At 64.7% G+C, this 14,116-nt stretch overlaps 2 protein-coding genes across 4 annotated transcripts in view; one reads left to right on the forward strand and one right to left on the reverse strand.

The window, feature by feature from the left end:
- RPL38 (ribosomal protein L38) overlaps positions 1–14,116 on the forward strand; it is a 226,944-nt gene that overhangs the window by 148,522 nt on the left and 64,306 nt on the right. The window contains exon 1 of one of the 2 annotated variants that reach the window (XM_066980137.1): positions 1,931–1,938. The exons of the other annotated variant lie outside the window; for it this stretch is intronic. The gene's annotated coding sequence lies outside the window, so the exon portion shown is untranslated. Of the gene's footprint in view, positions 1–1,930; positions 1,939–14,116 lie in introns of those variants that run through there. 2 annotated transcript variants of the gene reach the window in all.
- Positions 1–14,116, reverse strand: part of SDK2 (sidekick cell adhesion molecule 2) — a 48,023-nt gene that overhangs the window by 22,509 nt on the left and 11,398 nt on the right. For both annotated transcript variants that reach the window (XM_066980125.1, XM_048064459.2), the window contains exon 2: positions 5,379–5,538. In XM_066980125.1, coding sequence (XP_066836226.1) covers positions 5,379–5,538 — 160 coding nt within the window. The remainder of the gene's footprint in view (positions 1–5,378; positions 5,539–14,116) is intronic.

The raw sequence follows: 14,116 nt of genomic DNA on the forward strand, positions 1-14,116 counted from the left end.
ACGGCGTTCTCTGCCACTTGGCTTCTGCAGAGGCTTTTATCCCAGATTGCTCCGATGCGATTCCCTTCCCCAGCCACGGATGCAGGAGGACGGTGACCAAATTCACGCTTCCCGGGGGGTGAGCGCTGCCCGGGGGCTCGGCACGAGGAGGGGGAGAGGCGAAGGGTGCAGCCCCTCGCCCACAGCCCCCCCAGTTTCAGGGGGGCAGGGGCTGCAGCACCCAAAATCCAACCCCAACGGGTTGTTTTGCCAGGACACGAGCCCGCAAGCACGTGTTGCACCAGTTCAAGCTGGGAAGGAAATCTTGCCTCACTCCGGGAGCATCCCGTGCTGCTGACTCCTCTGTTTCAGGGGCTTGTTCGTTTTGCTTTTACAGACAGAGGTTGACAGGGCATCATCCACGGGGAAAAGCACTTCCAAGGCAAGAAGTGACCAGCGCTTCGAAAGAAAGCCACGACGGAAAGCAGCTGCAGTCTCCAGGCTCGCTCAGGAAGCGCCTGTGCTGTGCTCGCACCGGGGGGGCCCCGAAGCCAGGAGCCCCGTTCCAGGGGACCGCCGGCTTTGCAGCAGCATCCAGCGAGCAGGAGGCGGCTTTGGCACCGGCTGGGTTTGACAGAAGGACGGGCTCCCGTCGGAAACCAAGTCCTCTCCATCCGTCTACTGCGCCAGGGAAGCACCTGCCACGTTCCCCGTAACAGCTCGGCTGCAGCTCCCCTCCGTGCTCATGGAAAAATGGGGCGAAGAGCCCCCAGCCCCAACCCGATCCCAAGCAGCTGCTTTTGCCCTGGGGCAGAGACACCACAGTACAGCCTGGAGGGGCAGCGAGGGGAGGCTCCTGGGTGCCCCAAGGAAAAAGCAGCCCCGAGGACCTCCCCCCCCCTCCCATGGGTGCCTGTGCAGGGACCCCACAGCCAGGAGAGCATCAACCTGCTTGTATGGCACAGCGCCGAGACCAACCACAGCCCCCTCGCCGTGCCACCCTGGCAAGGCACCGGCAGCACCAGCACCACGGGCACAGGGTCCCCAAACTCTTCCTACTCCACTTCCCAGCACACCCAGGTGCACGCCCTGCCTTGTTATTGTAGGGTTGCTCACAACACCGCGGGGCCCCCGCGCCCCGGCAGAGCGATGCCCCAGCCTCAGCTGATGCCGGCGGCTCTGTTATTGTAGGGTTGATGAGAAGCGTGGGGCTGACGTTGCTGAATTATTATTAGATTGAGGGGGTGGAGAGGGGCCGGGAAAAGCACCAGCCAAAGGATCCGATCCATCAAATTTAAAGCCAGGAGAGCGCAGAAACCTGAGCGGTTCCTCCAATGCAGCCCAGTAACAGCAACAGCTGGATCGGATTTTGGGCATAAGCACATTGGCACAGCCCCCCTTGATTAATATCCTGTATAACGACTAATTAATTCTAGAGGGGACATGTATTTGAATAGTTACTGTGTGATAATGAAATGTCAAGTGAGCATTAAAACACACTTAGCGAGGGTTTAATGACTCCCAGCATCTGAGCCCAGTGCCCCAGCACCTCACCCACACCACGCCGGGCTTCTGCTCAATATGTTTTTAAATACTCCCCCTAGGATTTCATCAGCGCCCATTAGCTCTATTATTGAATCTCAATTAGCTCCTGATTGGAAAGGGCTCTACTTTGACACATGTGGCCGGAGCCATTGCCTTGCCAGCGGTGTTCTCCTTTGGTCAGGGGAATGGCACGGGCACCAGCGGCCCTGTGAGTCACTGCCTCAACTGGCCCTGCTAGGACAACAAGCCATTTAATAATTAATGCCCACACATCAATCTGCTGCCCTCCTGCGGAGCAGGGAGGGGAGCAAGTGGCTGCGGCACGGCACCAGGCTCAGCCCAGGACGTGGCACCCAAAGGGGCCCCAGCGCTTTGCTCCCTGTGAACCCGTCCGCGGTGCCAGCAGCCGCAGCTTTGGGCTCAGCAGCCCCCCGTGGAGCTTCCATCCCACTGTCTCCCACGTAACGCCCAGGAAGCCAAACGAGCCCCCGGGGACAGGCAGGAGGCTTTGTGCCATGGGTGGCACCAGCAAAGCCCACCCCACGCTGCCCTTACCCGCTGGGCGCAGCCTCCGCGGTGCCAGAGCAGCGCACGGCGGTGCCAAGCACAGAAGCAGCACAGCACCCCGCTTAGCCTGGCTGCAACCCCCCTCTTATGTTCATCAACTCCTGCTAATTACGTTAATGAATGGCAATTAGCTCCCCAGGGGGCCGGCTGCACTTCACACCTGGGCTGGCAGAGAGCTCGCACAGGCAGCCCCGGGCCCTGCTCCTGGCTGGCGGCGTCCCAGCTCGGGGTGCGACCGGGGAGCCTGGGCCGAGCCACCCAGCGTGCCCCTGGACTGGTTTTCAGGGGTTTCTGCCACATCTTTTACAAAATTTGGGGGTGAAGTACGTGCTTCAAACACCTGGGACCCCCGGAGGGCCACAAAAGTTTGGCAGAGTCCCGTGTTCGTGGCGCGCTGCGTCCCCAGGGGACGTGCACCCCAAAACACCCCAATCCAGCTAAACAGCCCAGCGAGGGGAGCCGAGGAGCCCCAGAAAAATGGGGCAAAGCCACACAAGTTGGAGCTGTGTTTTCGCTTTCCTGGGCTCCAAGCTCCTGGCACGCGGGGGGTCCGGGCCCTTGGGAAGCGCCGGGGGCTCCTTTAGGGGCTGCTGGGCTCCCCCAGCAGCTGCGGTGGGTGTGGGGGGAGGAGGGAGGGCTGATTGCATAGATGGAAGATGCATCTCCAAGGATGGGAGGCTGTCCAGAGGTAATCTATGCGTAAGGCAATTTCCGAAGGCAGCAGGACTCGACGCAACCCTTAATAGGACAATCTCATGTGATAAATTACCAGACCCAACTAATCTGCATGTTAAATTTCTTGTATGAGAAATAAATATCCTCAATTCACCAGAGAAGCGCTTTCCTTCGGAGGATTTCATTAAAGGCATCGAGCTGCCTGATTTGCATGTTGTGATTCCTCCTACGAGGAGAAGTCAGGCCCCGGAGAGCTCGCGGGAGAGCCCAGCACCGGCGAGATTACGCACGGAAAAACAGAGCCGGCCCCGGAGAGCGCGGTGCCGGCGTGCCGGGGCACGGAGCACACCGGGCAAGCCTCCGCCACCGCCTTCCTCACCACCACCTTCATCTTAACCAAGGTCACGTCAGGCTGCGGGGTGCTGCGGGGTGCCCAGGCGTGGGGGCAGCTGGGGTCCCCCCAGAGAGCCGTCCCCACGCCAGCAGCAGGCGATGAAGGAGGGAAGTGGCCAGGGGACGGTCCCCTGTGGTCCCCAGGGATGCTCCCGATGGGGACGGCTCCCCCTGCCCATGGGGGGGACGTCCCTGCCCCTCGCTGGCCGAGCGCCGGGGCCCCGCCGAGCCCGCTCCCCGCCTGCCCTTCGCCGCGTGCCAGCGAGTCGCTCCCGCCGCGAGCTGGCGGCTGGCTTGCTGCGGGAAGGAAAGGGCAGTTGCCATGGAAACCCGCTGGAAAATTGGGAGAGCGGCTCCTCGCCTTCGAACGCGGGAGCGAAGCCGTGCAGACGGGCTGGAGCTGCTCGGGGAGGGCGCGGGGCCGAGGGGGCACGAGGGAAATGGGCGAAAAGCGCGGGGCTGGGAGCAGCCGGAGGTGCGGGTGGTGGAGGAGAGGGGAGGATGCTGAGGCCGAAGGCTCCGTGGCACGCTGCCCTGGCTGAGAACTGCAGCTTCATGGGCATGGGCCCAGCACGTGGGCAGCACGGTGCGTCCTGCCCCGGGCACAGCAGGGTCCCGGGGGGGTCCCTGCTGTCCCCAGAGCGGGGGCACACCGGGGGGCGCGTGCTGGCCCCGAGCAGGGGGTGGCTGCACCCCTCATCCCTCACCCACCCCACCAAGGCACCCACAGCCCGAGCATCCCTGCACGCTCCCGGCCATCAGCCCCAGCCCTCCACCCCCCTCCAAGGATTACTCTGTTTCTAAACTCGTTAACTTTTAATTACTACCTTCCCGCTGCCTGAGCGGGCTGGCTCCGAGCCACCTACATCTCTATTAAAATTCAATTTATGCCCATCATAACTAATTTTGGTACTTCGCCTTCCTCTCCGGCAGCCTCCAACTGCAGACGAGACGTCCGAAATCTCCTCTCGCCACGCAAAATCCCCGCGGGGAGCCGGGGCCGGGCAGCGTGTGCCGGGCTGTGACGCCGCTGCCGGCAGGTTGCGGGGCTGGGGGAGCCGGGCAGAGATTTGCAGGGAGCCTGCGTGCTTCACTGGCTCGGCAGCGAGCTTTGTTTGGGTTTTTCCCTGTGTTTTTGTTTGTTTTCTTGCTTTCTTCCTTAATCCTTCCCTGGCTGCGAGCTGGAGCCGGAGGCAGGGGGTTCGGGGGAAGGCAGTCACCTCGCGCCAGGGACGTGGGCTGCAGGGCATCCCAGGGCGGTGTGGGGACACGAGTGCTGGCCCCCGGGGCACATGCTGCTCCTGCGTGGGCTCTGCAGCCCCCACCCTACTTCCACAGCCCCATTTAACGCCTGACATTTTGCACTGCTGCAGCTGGAGTCCTGCACTGCCGGCATCACAGGGCTCGACGAGCACCCGAGCTTTGCCACCAGGCCTAGGGACAGGGGACCCGTCCCACGGGGTCACCGGGCACCCAGCACCGGGATGAGCACCGCTGGAGCGCCCTGGTACCGAGCCAGGAGCATCGCAGAGCTGCAGCCACTGGGGCACCCCTGGGCTTGGTGGGGGGCACCCCAAGGGTCCCCAGGACCCGCAGCCACCACGGCATGGTGCTGGGGAGGGGACCAGCACCCCGCCCGGTGCAGGGGAAGGGACAGGGACGTCCCCCAGCCCCGCTGTCTGCATTCCTGGCATCCCGGAGCAGCCCCGCGTTGCTACAGCAACACGAAGCCTTCGGATGCAATGCCTTTAAACGGGGAACGGCGTGTCTCGGGCTGAATTATTGATTAAAACAGAGAGGATGACACGCGCGCGTGCAGAAGAGACGGCGAGAGGTGCCCGGCTTGGTTTCAAGGCGAGCTGGAAGCGGGCTGTGACGGGGGCTGGCAGGATTACTCGGTGCACAGGGCTGGGACCTGTGCTGGCCCGGGCAGGCCAAACCTGGCCACGAGCTGGCCGTGATCTGCGGCCCGCTGCTAATCCTGCGCTGCGCAAACGCCTCCTCTCGCTGCTGACCCGCTTAAATCCACTGCTCTGCTGCCGTTTGCTCTCCAAACAGAGCGAGGCAGCTCCCGGCATGCTAATCACAGCTCCAGCCTCGGCACGGGCCCCCGGTGCCCGCGAGGTGTCCCCTTGCCACGAGGAGAGCCGATGGGGACCAGCAGGCCGGGCAGGATTTGGTCCCCCCCCTGCCCCGCGCATCCCCAGGCGGGCACTCACCGGTACTCCAGGGAGAACTTGGTCAGCTCCCGGCTGTTGTGCAGCCACTTGAACTCGAGGGGCCAGCTGCCCTCGGCCATGCACGTCAGCACCAGGCGGTTCCCCTCCAGGTGCACCTGGCTCCGCACCGGCTCCGTCTTAAAGTACGGGGAGACGTCGTCTGGGGGAGAGAAGGGAGAGGGGTGAGAGCCGGGACCTGCCCCATGCCACCCCAGGAGCAACGCCCCCATAGCAGGGCAGCACCGGGGCCCCGGCCACTTCATCCCGGGCACGGCTTTATTCCAGCAGGGCTCAGGGACGGGGGATCCCAGCTTCTGCCTCCCCTGTCCCCCAAACCACAGCCCCCAGCCCAGCCGGGGGACCCCTCCACCTGGCCACCCCCCAGCCGAGCCATTTCCCGAGCGTATTGGCGGGAGCTTAGCCCATCTAGGGTTTCTCTAAGCTGCTTTCTTCGCTTTATTCCTGGCCGCCTTTGCAGCGTTTCAGAAGCACGGAGCTTTTAACTCGGGGGGTGAAATGGGGCGGAGGGGCTGGGAGCAGAGTGAGACATAAACACTTACTCGTCTCCTGTTTTATTTGCTAAGTAAAACTATAAATCGAAACACACAGCTCCATTTTCTGCTTAACAAATGGAAGCCCTTTTACTTCAAAGACACATTCATATTCCCCAGCAGCTTTCAAGTGCGCTTTCAATCACGGCTTTGGGTTTTTTCTTTGGGGTCGGGCTTTGCTTTCTTGTGTGCGCCTGCTGAATTCCAGCCCCGGCGCTCCGCACTGCGAGCTGCCAGCAAAGCAGCGCCGGCCCCGAGCTGCCCAGGGCCGGGAGGGATGCTGGGCTCAGCCCGCCGCGGGGCCCCCGCCACCCTGGGAGGGATGCTGGGGGTGTGCAGGAGCTCAGAGGCACCCAGACACCGCCAGTCCCTCCCTGGGGGTCTGTTTGTTCCCTCTCCTCCTTGCCAGCATGCCCCAGGGTGCCCCAGCCCCTTGTTGCACCCATATTGAAATGCTGCACCAATTTACATCCCCCATCCTCCCAGTGCCCGGGGTGGGGGGGCCCAGAAGCATTGATGCCAGGGGGGTCATCAGGTGGCGACGGCTCCTTCCTTGCAGCCCCCAGCCTGACCCCCAGCAGCACGCGGGCTGTCGGGGGCTGCCCTTGTCCTGCTGCCCCCTGGATGTGGGTATCAGGGCTGAACCCCCCAACAGCCCGGCTCCTGCCCCCCCCGTAAGCCCCAAACACTGCAGGGGGTCACAGAGCTGTGCTCAGAGGGCCGTGGGTGCGCATCCAGCTGCAGGAGCCGTGTCCGTGCACGGCGTGCGCTGCTCTGCACGCGGGTGTGCGGGGCCGCACACGTGCCAGGGGCAGCAGCAGAGAGAAGCTTGACCTCAAACACCAGGGCTTGGCCCACGCCGGATGAGTTCACGCTGGGGATGGAGACCCCTGGGATTACCACAGCCCCCGGCTGGGGCTGAGGCACAGCCAGACACCGACCCCATGCCAAAACCAGTAAATGAGCCACGGACTGGTTTGGAGCCCAGCTGGATGGATGCTGCCAATGCACCTGGGGACCTGGGGCAGTACAGCGTGATCCACAGGCACAGCACCCATGGGAACGCCCCGCGGGGGGCTGCCACGGGCCCCCCGCTGCCCCCACGTGCTGCAGCAGCACCGCGGCGGCCCCGAGAGCGGCGTGCCCGGGGCACGTCCCCACGCCGAGCCCGGCGCTGGCGCAGGAGGTGCTTGGGAGCAGGGTGCCCCCGCCGCACCTTCCCCGGGGCAGCTCGCTGTTTGCATACATCCTAATTTGATTTTAAGCAGCTAAGTCTCAGCTCGCTTTGAAGCGCCCCAGCCATCTGTTCTGCATTAAAGGGTGGAAAGCGGTGCCGAGGAGGAGAGGCGCATCCTAATTCCGCTATTGATCATGCGATCGTTATCCGCCCACCAAGGTCACGGCAGCCGCCTCGGACGGAGCAGCTCCCCTGTCCCCCCCCATGAGCCGCTGCTCCGCTCCCCCCAGGAAGCCAAAACCCCCCCGGCAGGGCACAGCCAGGCTGGGGCTCCCGCGGGGTGGGGGCAGCTCCGGGCTCCATCCTCGTCCCCCCCCCGCAGCGGATGCGCTGGAGCAGCTCCGGCTGCACGCAGGGGCGGCCGCGTGTGAAATCCTCGTTGCCCTCCCGACGTGTGATGAGGGCGCCCGTGCCCCGGCGTGGGGACCGGGGGTGGCAGGAGGAGCAGAGGAACCCGGGGAAGAGGAGGACGCCTGATTTACCGCTGGCATCTCAGAGAGGTCTCCGAGCAGGGGCTGGGCTGTTCCCGACCTTCACCTGCTCACCAGCTCCAGCCACGGGCACAACTCAGCACCATTCGGAGGGGAGAGGCGTCGCAGCACCCTCCCCGCACGGCTACCACCACCCTCCCCATCTCCCTTCTGCAATCCCAGCCTCGCAGACGCGTCGCCCAGCCGGAGCAGGACAGAGAGCTGCAGCTGGGAGGTCCCCCTGCAAACAATTTATGTTTCCTCCCCCCAAAAATCTCCCGCTGCCCGGGGCAGGATGGGCCGGGTGCAGGTCGGTGCCCACAGCATCGACACCGCCGCCCTCGGTCCTGAGCCCAGCGGGAGAATTCCTGGGGCGTGCCAGCCACGTCCCCCCCCCCCCAAACGGAGGGTCATTACTGCTAATTCTGCCTCTCCCCCATCTGTTGTGACTGTTTACACTCCACTTGCTAATTAGAGACTAATTAGTTGGTGCAGAAATTCATCACTTTCCAAACACAGGCGGCAGCGAGAGGGAGAGGCGGCCCCGGGAACAGCTGCACATCTGCTGGCGGCGCTGGGCTCCCCGGGGCAGACGGATGGGTGCCGTGCCATGCTGTGCCGTGCCGTGCCACCTATGCCAGCCCAGCACAGTCCCCTGCACGCCGAGAGGCGCCCCCCTAAGCCCCTCCATCCCCAGCCTGCAGTGCAGAGGAGGGGGAACGGCAGCGCACCCCCTGGCCGAGCTGCCAGGGTGACGGAGGGGATAAACGGGGTGCCGAGCGCTGGTAATGGGGAAGGAGGACGGGAAGGGGAAGGGGGGTGACCCCGGCTCCCTTCTCCCCGCTCTCTCCCTCCGCTGCCTCTGACATTTTAATGCCAAGGCCTCGCGAGGCACTAATCCAGCCTAACGGGATCAAAATCTTTGGTCCCTACCCTTTATTTACATAATGGGCACCGGGAGCTGGGTCTGAGCCCGCGGCCGGTGCATTAGCACTGGGGAGGGCATGAGGATGTAGGGCAGGGGGGCCCAGCCTCACTGGCAGAGCAGTAATGGATCCTAATACCAGGGCGTAATGGGCGAGCTGGGATCTAAGCATCTCCCCCCCAGCTTCAAATCCCTCCTGATGGGAAGAGACAGGGAGTTTTAAGCCCGGAGGAATCCAGCCTGAAGCCCTGCCAAGGGCACGGCTCTGCCGGGCAGCTGCTGGCGGCGGGGGCTGAGTTCAGCCCCCCCGTGCTCAATGAGCCCCAGCAAGAGGAGCCGAGATGGGGCTGGGGGCACGAGGCACGGCCCCGCAGGCAGCACGGGGTCCCCGCAGCTCCGTCACCACGCTCACCTGTCCCCAGCCCTCCGTGCAGGACCAGCAGCTCACAAGATGCCCGGGTCCTTCCCCCGTCCTTGCTGTGGACGCCTTGCACAAGCACGGAGAGGTTTTGGGTCCCCCCCCCCCCCGGCCCAGCACGGTGACCCCAGGGACAGCGGGGGGGGGACCGCAGGCCCCATCCGTTCCTGGGCTCAGCACAGGGCCACCACCCCGCTGCCCCTTGGGACAGGGAGGCGACACCCAGACACTCCCCTCCCCGGCTCATTAATCGGAAGCTGATCAGCCCTGCGCCTGCTTCCTGCTAATTGCCGTTAATCAGGGCGAGGAGCAGCTGGATGCGCCAGGCAGCCCAAACCCATCCCTGCTCATCACGCAGCCGGACCCCCGGGGGACACCCCGAGTGCACAAGGGGGGTGGCAGAGCCACGTCCCTGCTCCCCCAGGCTTTGTAGGGCTGCAAGCACCGGTCCTGGCACCAGCAGAGCCCCCGAGGGTCCTCCATCCCTCCTGGGGTGTCCCTGCACGGCAGCCCCGCTGCGCAGCCCCCGCTCTGCCCCCCAGAGCCCCCCCAGCAAGGGGAGACGGAGCTAAATCTCTTCTGCATCAGACTATCGCTGGCGCTACGCAGCACGAGGAGATTAAAAAACAATAAAGAGAAAGCGAAACCCTCCGCTATAATTACCAGCCTTTAGCCGCCAGCGGAGGCAGGGGAGGGAGGGAGGGAAGGAGAAGGGGGGAAAAAAAGGAGCAGAGAAGAAGAAATCCACTAAAATTTTAATAGGAACCACTGCATTTAATTTAACGACACATTTTTTCAATTACCAGAATAATTGTTTTATTCATAAAACGAGTTTCAATAAAGAGGGTAATTTTCCTTTGTTTTTATTATTCATTTGTGGAACATATTCGCGGAGCAGTTCCCTGGCGCCGCAGCAGCCGCTCCGCAGCCGGGGGACTGGGGGAGGTGGGCGGGCGGGCGGGTGGCAGCGTGGCAGGGAAGGGGTTAAAACCGCCAGGCACGGCACCCATGGGGGACCCCGGTGGGGTCACAGCCCTGGCTGGTGGGTGCGCGGTGCCGCGCGGCTCCCCTGGCTGTGGGACGGGTCCGTGCCACCGCCCCAGCCCCGGCCACCCCCTCGGAGCCCCTCGGTTCTCCAAAGAGAGGTCACCCAAGGGTGCCCGTCCCCAGGGATGAACCACGTCCCCTCCGCAGCCACCCCAGCACGGCGTCCCCGTGCCCAGGGACCTGACCCGGGGCCAGGCGATGCCCCGAGCGGTGCCCGGGGAGCCTCGCGCTGGCTAAGCTCCGTTTTCTGCTCGCTCAGCGCCAGCGTGCGGTGGGGAGGCATCAATTTTTCATCGTGTTGGTAAAGCCACCGCGTGCCGGAACGGCGCGCGTCCCCGTGGAGCACGGAGGGCACGGTCCCACCACGGGGACAGGCCAGGAGCTGCTGCAGCACCGCGCATGGCCCCGCCGCTGGCAGCCACCCCCGCTGCCCCCGCGCGTCCCCCAGGACGGTGCCGGTGGCCCCGTGGTGCCCGGCAGGTGCTGGCGGATTAGCAGCGCTCTCCGCCGCTGCCGGGGCCATTAGTATTCCTGAGACGAGGCCTCTTCCCCTTAATAAAAAGCAAACAGAATTGAAATGCCAAGCGCTGCCGGCACCTGGGGAGACGCGGAGCTCGACGCGGGCGCCGAGGGGGCCGAGAGGGAAGGTGGGCGCGGGGTGGGGACGGTGTGGGCACCCTCACCGAGCCCCGCTCAGCCCCAGAGCCACCCCCGATCATCGGCTTCCCCGCAGCGACTCGCCGCCAGCTTCAAACACGGGGCAGGAGCCCTGGAGAGGCACCAGGCGGTGCTTCAAGGCGGTAGCGGGGACCACGGCTTGCGCCCCGCAGCCACGCAGCGCCGCTCACCGGCATCGCCGCCCACGGCATCCCCGGCACGGGGCTCTCGGCACAGCCCAACTTTCATCTCCCGCCGCTGGGTGCAGCGGGGAGAAGCGTTTCAGGCAGTGCCAGCCCCGCTCGCCCCGTGGCGGTGGCACGTCCCCAGCACCAGGGGCTGGTGCCAGGATTAACCCGCCTGGGGACACCCAGAAACCGCAGCTCAGCCACCCGAGGAGGACAGGAGTGACTGAAGAGCTCTACAAAAGCCCCACCAGCCCCAAAGCACCGTTCACGCCGTCCCCATCCCGGTGTGCCCAGAGCCCCTGACCCCTCCCCGGGTCTCTGCCAGGGGGGCTCGGTGCCCACATGCCCGGGGGGGGGGGCGACGGGAGGCACTGGCACGGCTCCACCTCACCCCGACCGATCCCTCCGGAACCGCAGCGCCTCGTGCGCGTGAGCGGGCTGCAGCCCGTGCCGAGCCCCTGCACAACCTTGGCACGATCGAGGAAGGTCAGCGCGGCTGAGATGGCCACAGGGGACACCCCGGCTGCCCCCCTGTCCCCTCCGGGCCTGGCTGGTGGCCGTGCAGTGGCACGGAGCAGCTCCGGTCCCCACTGGCACATGGAGAGGTGCCAAAAGCACCCAGCGTGACCCTGCCCGTCTCAGCCCCGTCGCCCACCTCCCAGCACGGCTCCTTGGTGTGTTTTTAACATTTTTTTGCTTTTTGACCAATAAAAAGACTTATAATTGCAGATGTGTCCGTTAATCCTCGCAACTTAGTTTGTTCCTCTCCTTTCCTGCTTTTCCCCTCCCTCCCCTTCTCCCCCCGCTGAGACCAAGAGCTTTATAAATCTCCTTCTGGCTATTAATTAAAAGCAACCTCTCTGCTATCATGAGTGTACTTGCCATAAATTAATAGCGGCCTTCTTAATCAAATCTTATCTCCTCTCCGAGCGCCCGGTGCTGGAGTCGGTATCCCAGCCCGCCCGGCCGTGAAATGCAATTTCCAATGCTCCAGCAGAGGCTGCGGCTCCGCTCCCTGTCCCCGCTCCGTGTCCCCTCCCCGTGTCCCCGCCACCTCCCGGCCTGTCCCTCAGGCCCCGGGGTGGCCGGGCTAAGCGTGGGGGTGGCTCCCCGAAGGCACGCTCCATTTCTCAGCCTTTTACCGCGTTTATCCACAGCCTCCATGGACAGCGCTCGCCTCTCAGCCTGGCCCCCAAAACTGCCCAAGCCCCCTGATCCTACGCACCTTCTCCATAGGGTTTCCCTTCTCCCCACCCGCACAGCACCCTCCCACTGCGCCCCGAGGTGCTGCTCCAGCTCTGGGACCCCAGACGAGCACAGGGTGGCGGTGAGGACCCTGTGTCCCGGCCCTGCCCCACAAACATCACCATCAAACCCGGTCCCATCCCCACTGAGAGCTCAGCCGGGCCGTGGCAGACCCCGAGCCCGGATCTCCCGTTCAGCCACCATCTCCAGCAGTTCCCCAGCCCCATGGGGGTGTCCCCAAGCCTTGGGGGGACGATGCCCCCAAAAACCAGAGCCCAAGAACCGCTCCTTCTCCACGCTGGAGCTGCTAATTGCAGCCCCCTCCCGTACCAGCTGTGATTTTCCTGCCCAGCAAAGGCAGCCCTGCAGCCCCGCTGCTTCCACACTGCCTGGGGCAAGCACAGGGGGCTTTGGCTCCATCCCTGCCCGAGCACCAGGCCCCGAGCGGGGCCACGCCGAGCCCAGAGACTGCGGGGGGGGCTGAGCCGCGAGCCGTGCCGAAAAGAGGCGGCTTCTCCTAAAGCGATCGCAGAGCGGAGCTCAGAGGGTTTCAAACAGAGGCAGCGCAACCCGGAGAGCCTCCCTCGCTCGGCCCCAGCCGCGCGGAGATCTGAGCGGTTTTTAAGGAAGAAAACCACCTTCGTTGCACGGAAACGGGGTTTGTGGCCCCGCATTGTCGGCAGGCTGGAGCGGAGCTGCACCACCTGCATTCAGAGGACGCGGGAGAGTCTCGGAGCCGCCGCAGCCCTCCCTCCAGCAGCACTGCCCGGAGCCGCGCCAGGCTGAGCCTCCTCCGAGCCCGTGCCCGGTGCCCCCCTCGAGGGCAGAGCTGGTCCCGGAGCAGCGAGAGGCTCCCGGTGCTGCACGGGCACCCAGGGCCCTTCAGCCACCCGTGGAAACGGCTCCGTCTCCGCTGATGCCCTGCACCGAGCCCATCAGCACTGACGCAGCGGAGAGGTGCGGGGCTGGCAGCAAAGCCCCCTGGGGCTCACACCACGACTCCTGCCCCGCAGGGGGGGATGCAGGCACGGGGTGCCTCCTCCCAACGCACCCCGACCACGAACGAACAGCCCTGCACAGCCCTGAGCCAGCCCCAGAGGCAGCAGGGAATCGCTGTCACGGCTCTGGGTGGGCACCGGCACGGAGAGCAGGCAGCGCAGGCAGGGGGGTGCAAACACCCGGCACAGGGAAGGTCTGGGTGCTGGGAGGGTGCTCGGGGGACGTGGCCAGCCTCACGGTGAGCGTGCAAGTGTGCACACAACATCCACACTGCATACAGCTGGGGGGGTGGGGGGAAAAGGCACGGGAATCAAGGGGCAGGAGGGGTCCCCTGCACCTCCAAATTGCCCTGAAGCTGCCACGGCGTGACCCCGAATCAGCCAAGGCTGGGCGCCGCCCCCGGGGACCTGGTGGAGCATCCTGCGCCTCCCTCGCAGGAGATTTGGGGTTTCTTACATGCCGTAAGCCGATTGCAGAGGTGTGTTAACTGGATTAGGTGGGAGGCTTCGAGAGAGGCAGACCTGGAGCGGCTGCTAAGCGGAGCACCGCTGCAGCCCGTGTGACGCTGGCAGGATTTGCAGAGCTGGCTTTTAAACTGATTTCTTCCCTTAAGCCTTCAGAAAGGAGAAGCTGCGGGAGGGACGGGGGCTCTGCCGCCTCCTCTCCCCACACAAAAACCCTGTGGGGCCAGGCGTGGGCTGGCAGCGGGGTCACCTCCCCACGCAGCCACCCCTGCGCTCGGCTCCGGCACCCTTTGGGTGGCGAGATGGGCGAGGTGACACCCGCACGGTGACCCCACAGCCCCGTCAGCACCACCCGTGGTGACAACCCCAGCTGGCAGCTGGCACCAGCTCCCTGTGGTTAACGCAAGCTGGGCGCTGCAGGGCACGGACGGGGAGGGCTGGGGGCCGTGGTCTCAGCACCCCCGGCTGCGCCCAGCCCCGCAGAGCTGCCCGGATCCCCGGCACGCACCCAGCCCCAGGGCAGAGGAGATGCCGACG

This window comes from Anser cygnoides, chromosome 19 (assembly GCF_040182565.1).
Source record: "Anser cygnoides isolate HZ-2024a breed goose chromosome 19, Taihu_goose_T2T_genome, whole genome shotgun sequence".
NCBI lineage: Eukaryota > Metazoa > Chordata > Aves > Anseriformes > Anatidae > Anser > Anser cygnoides.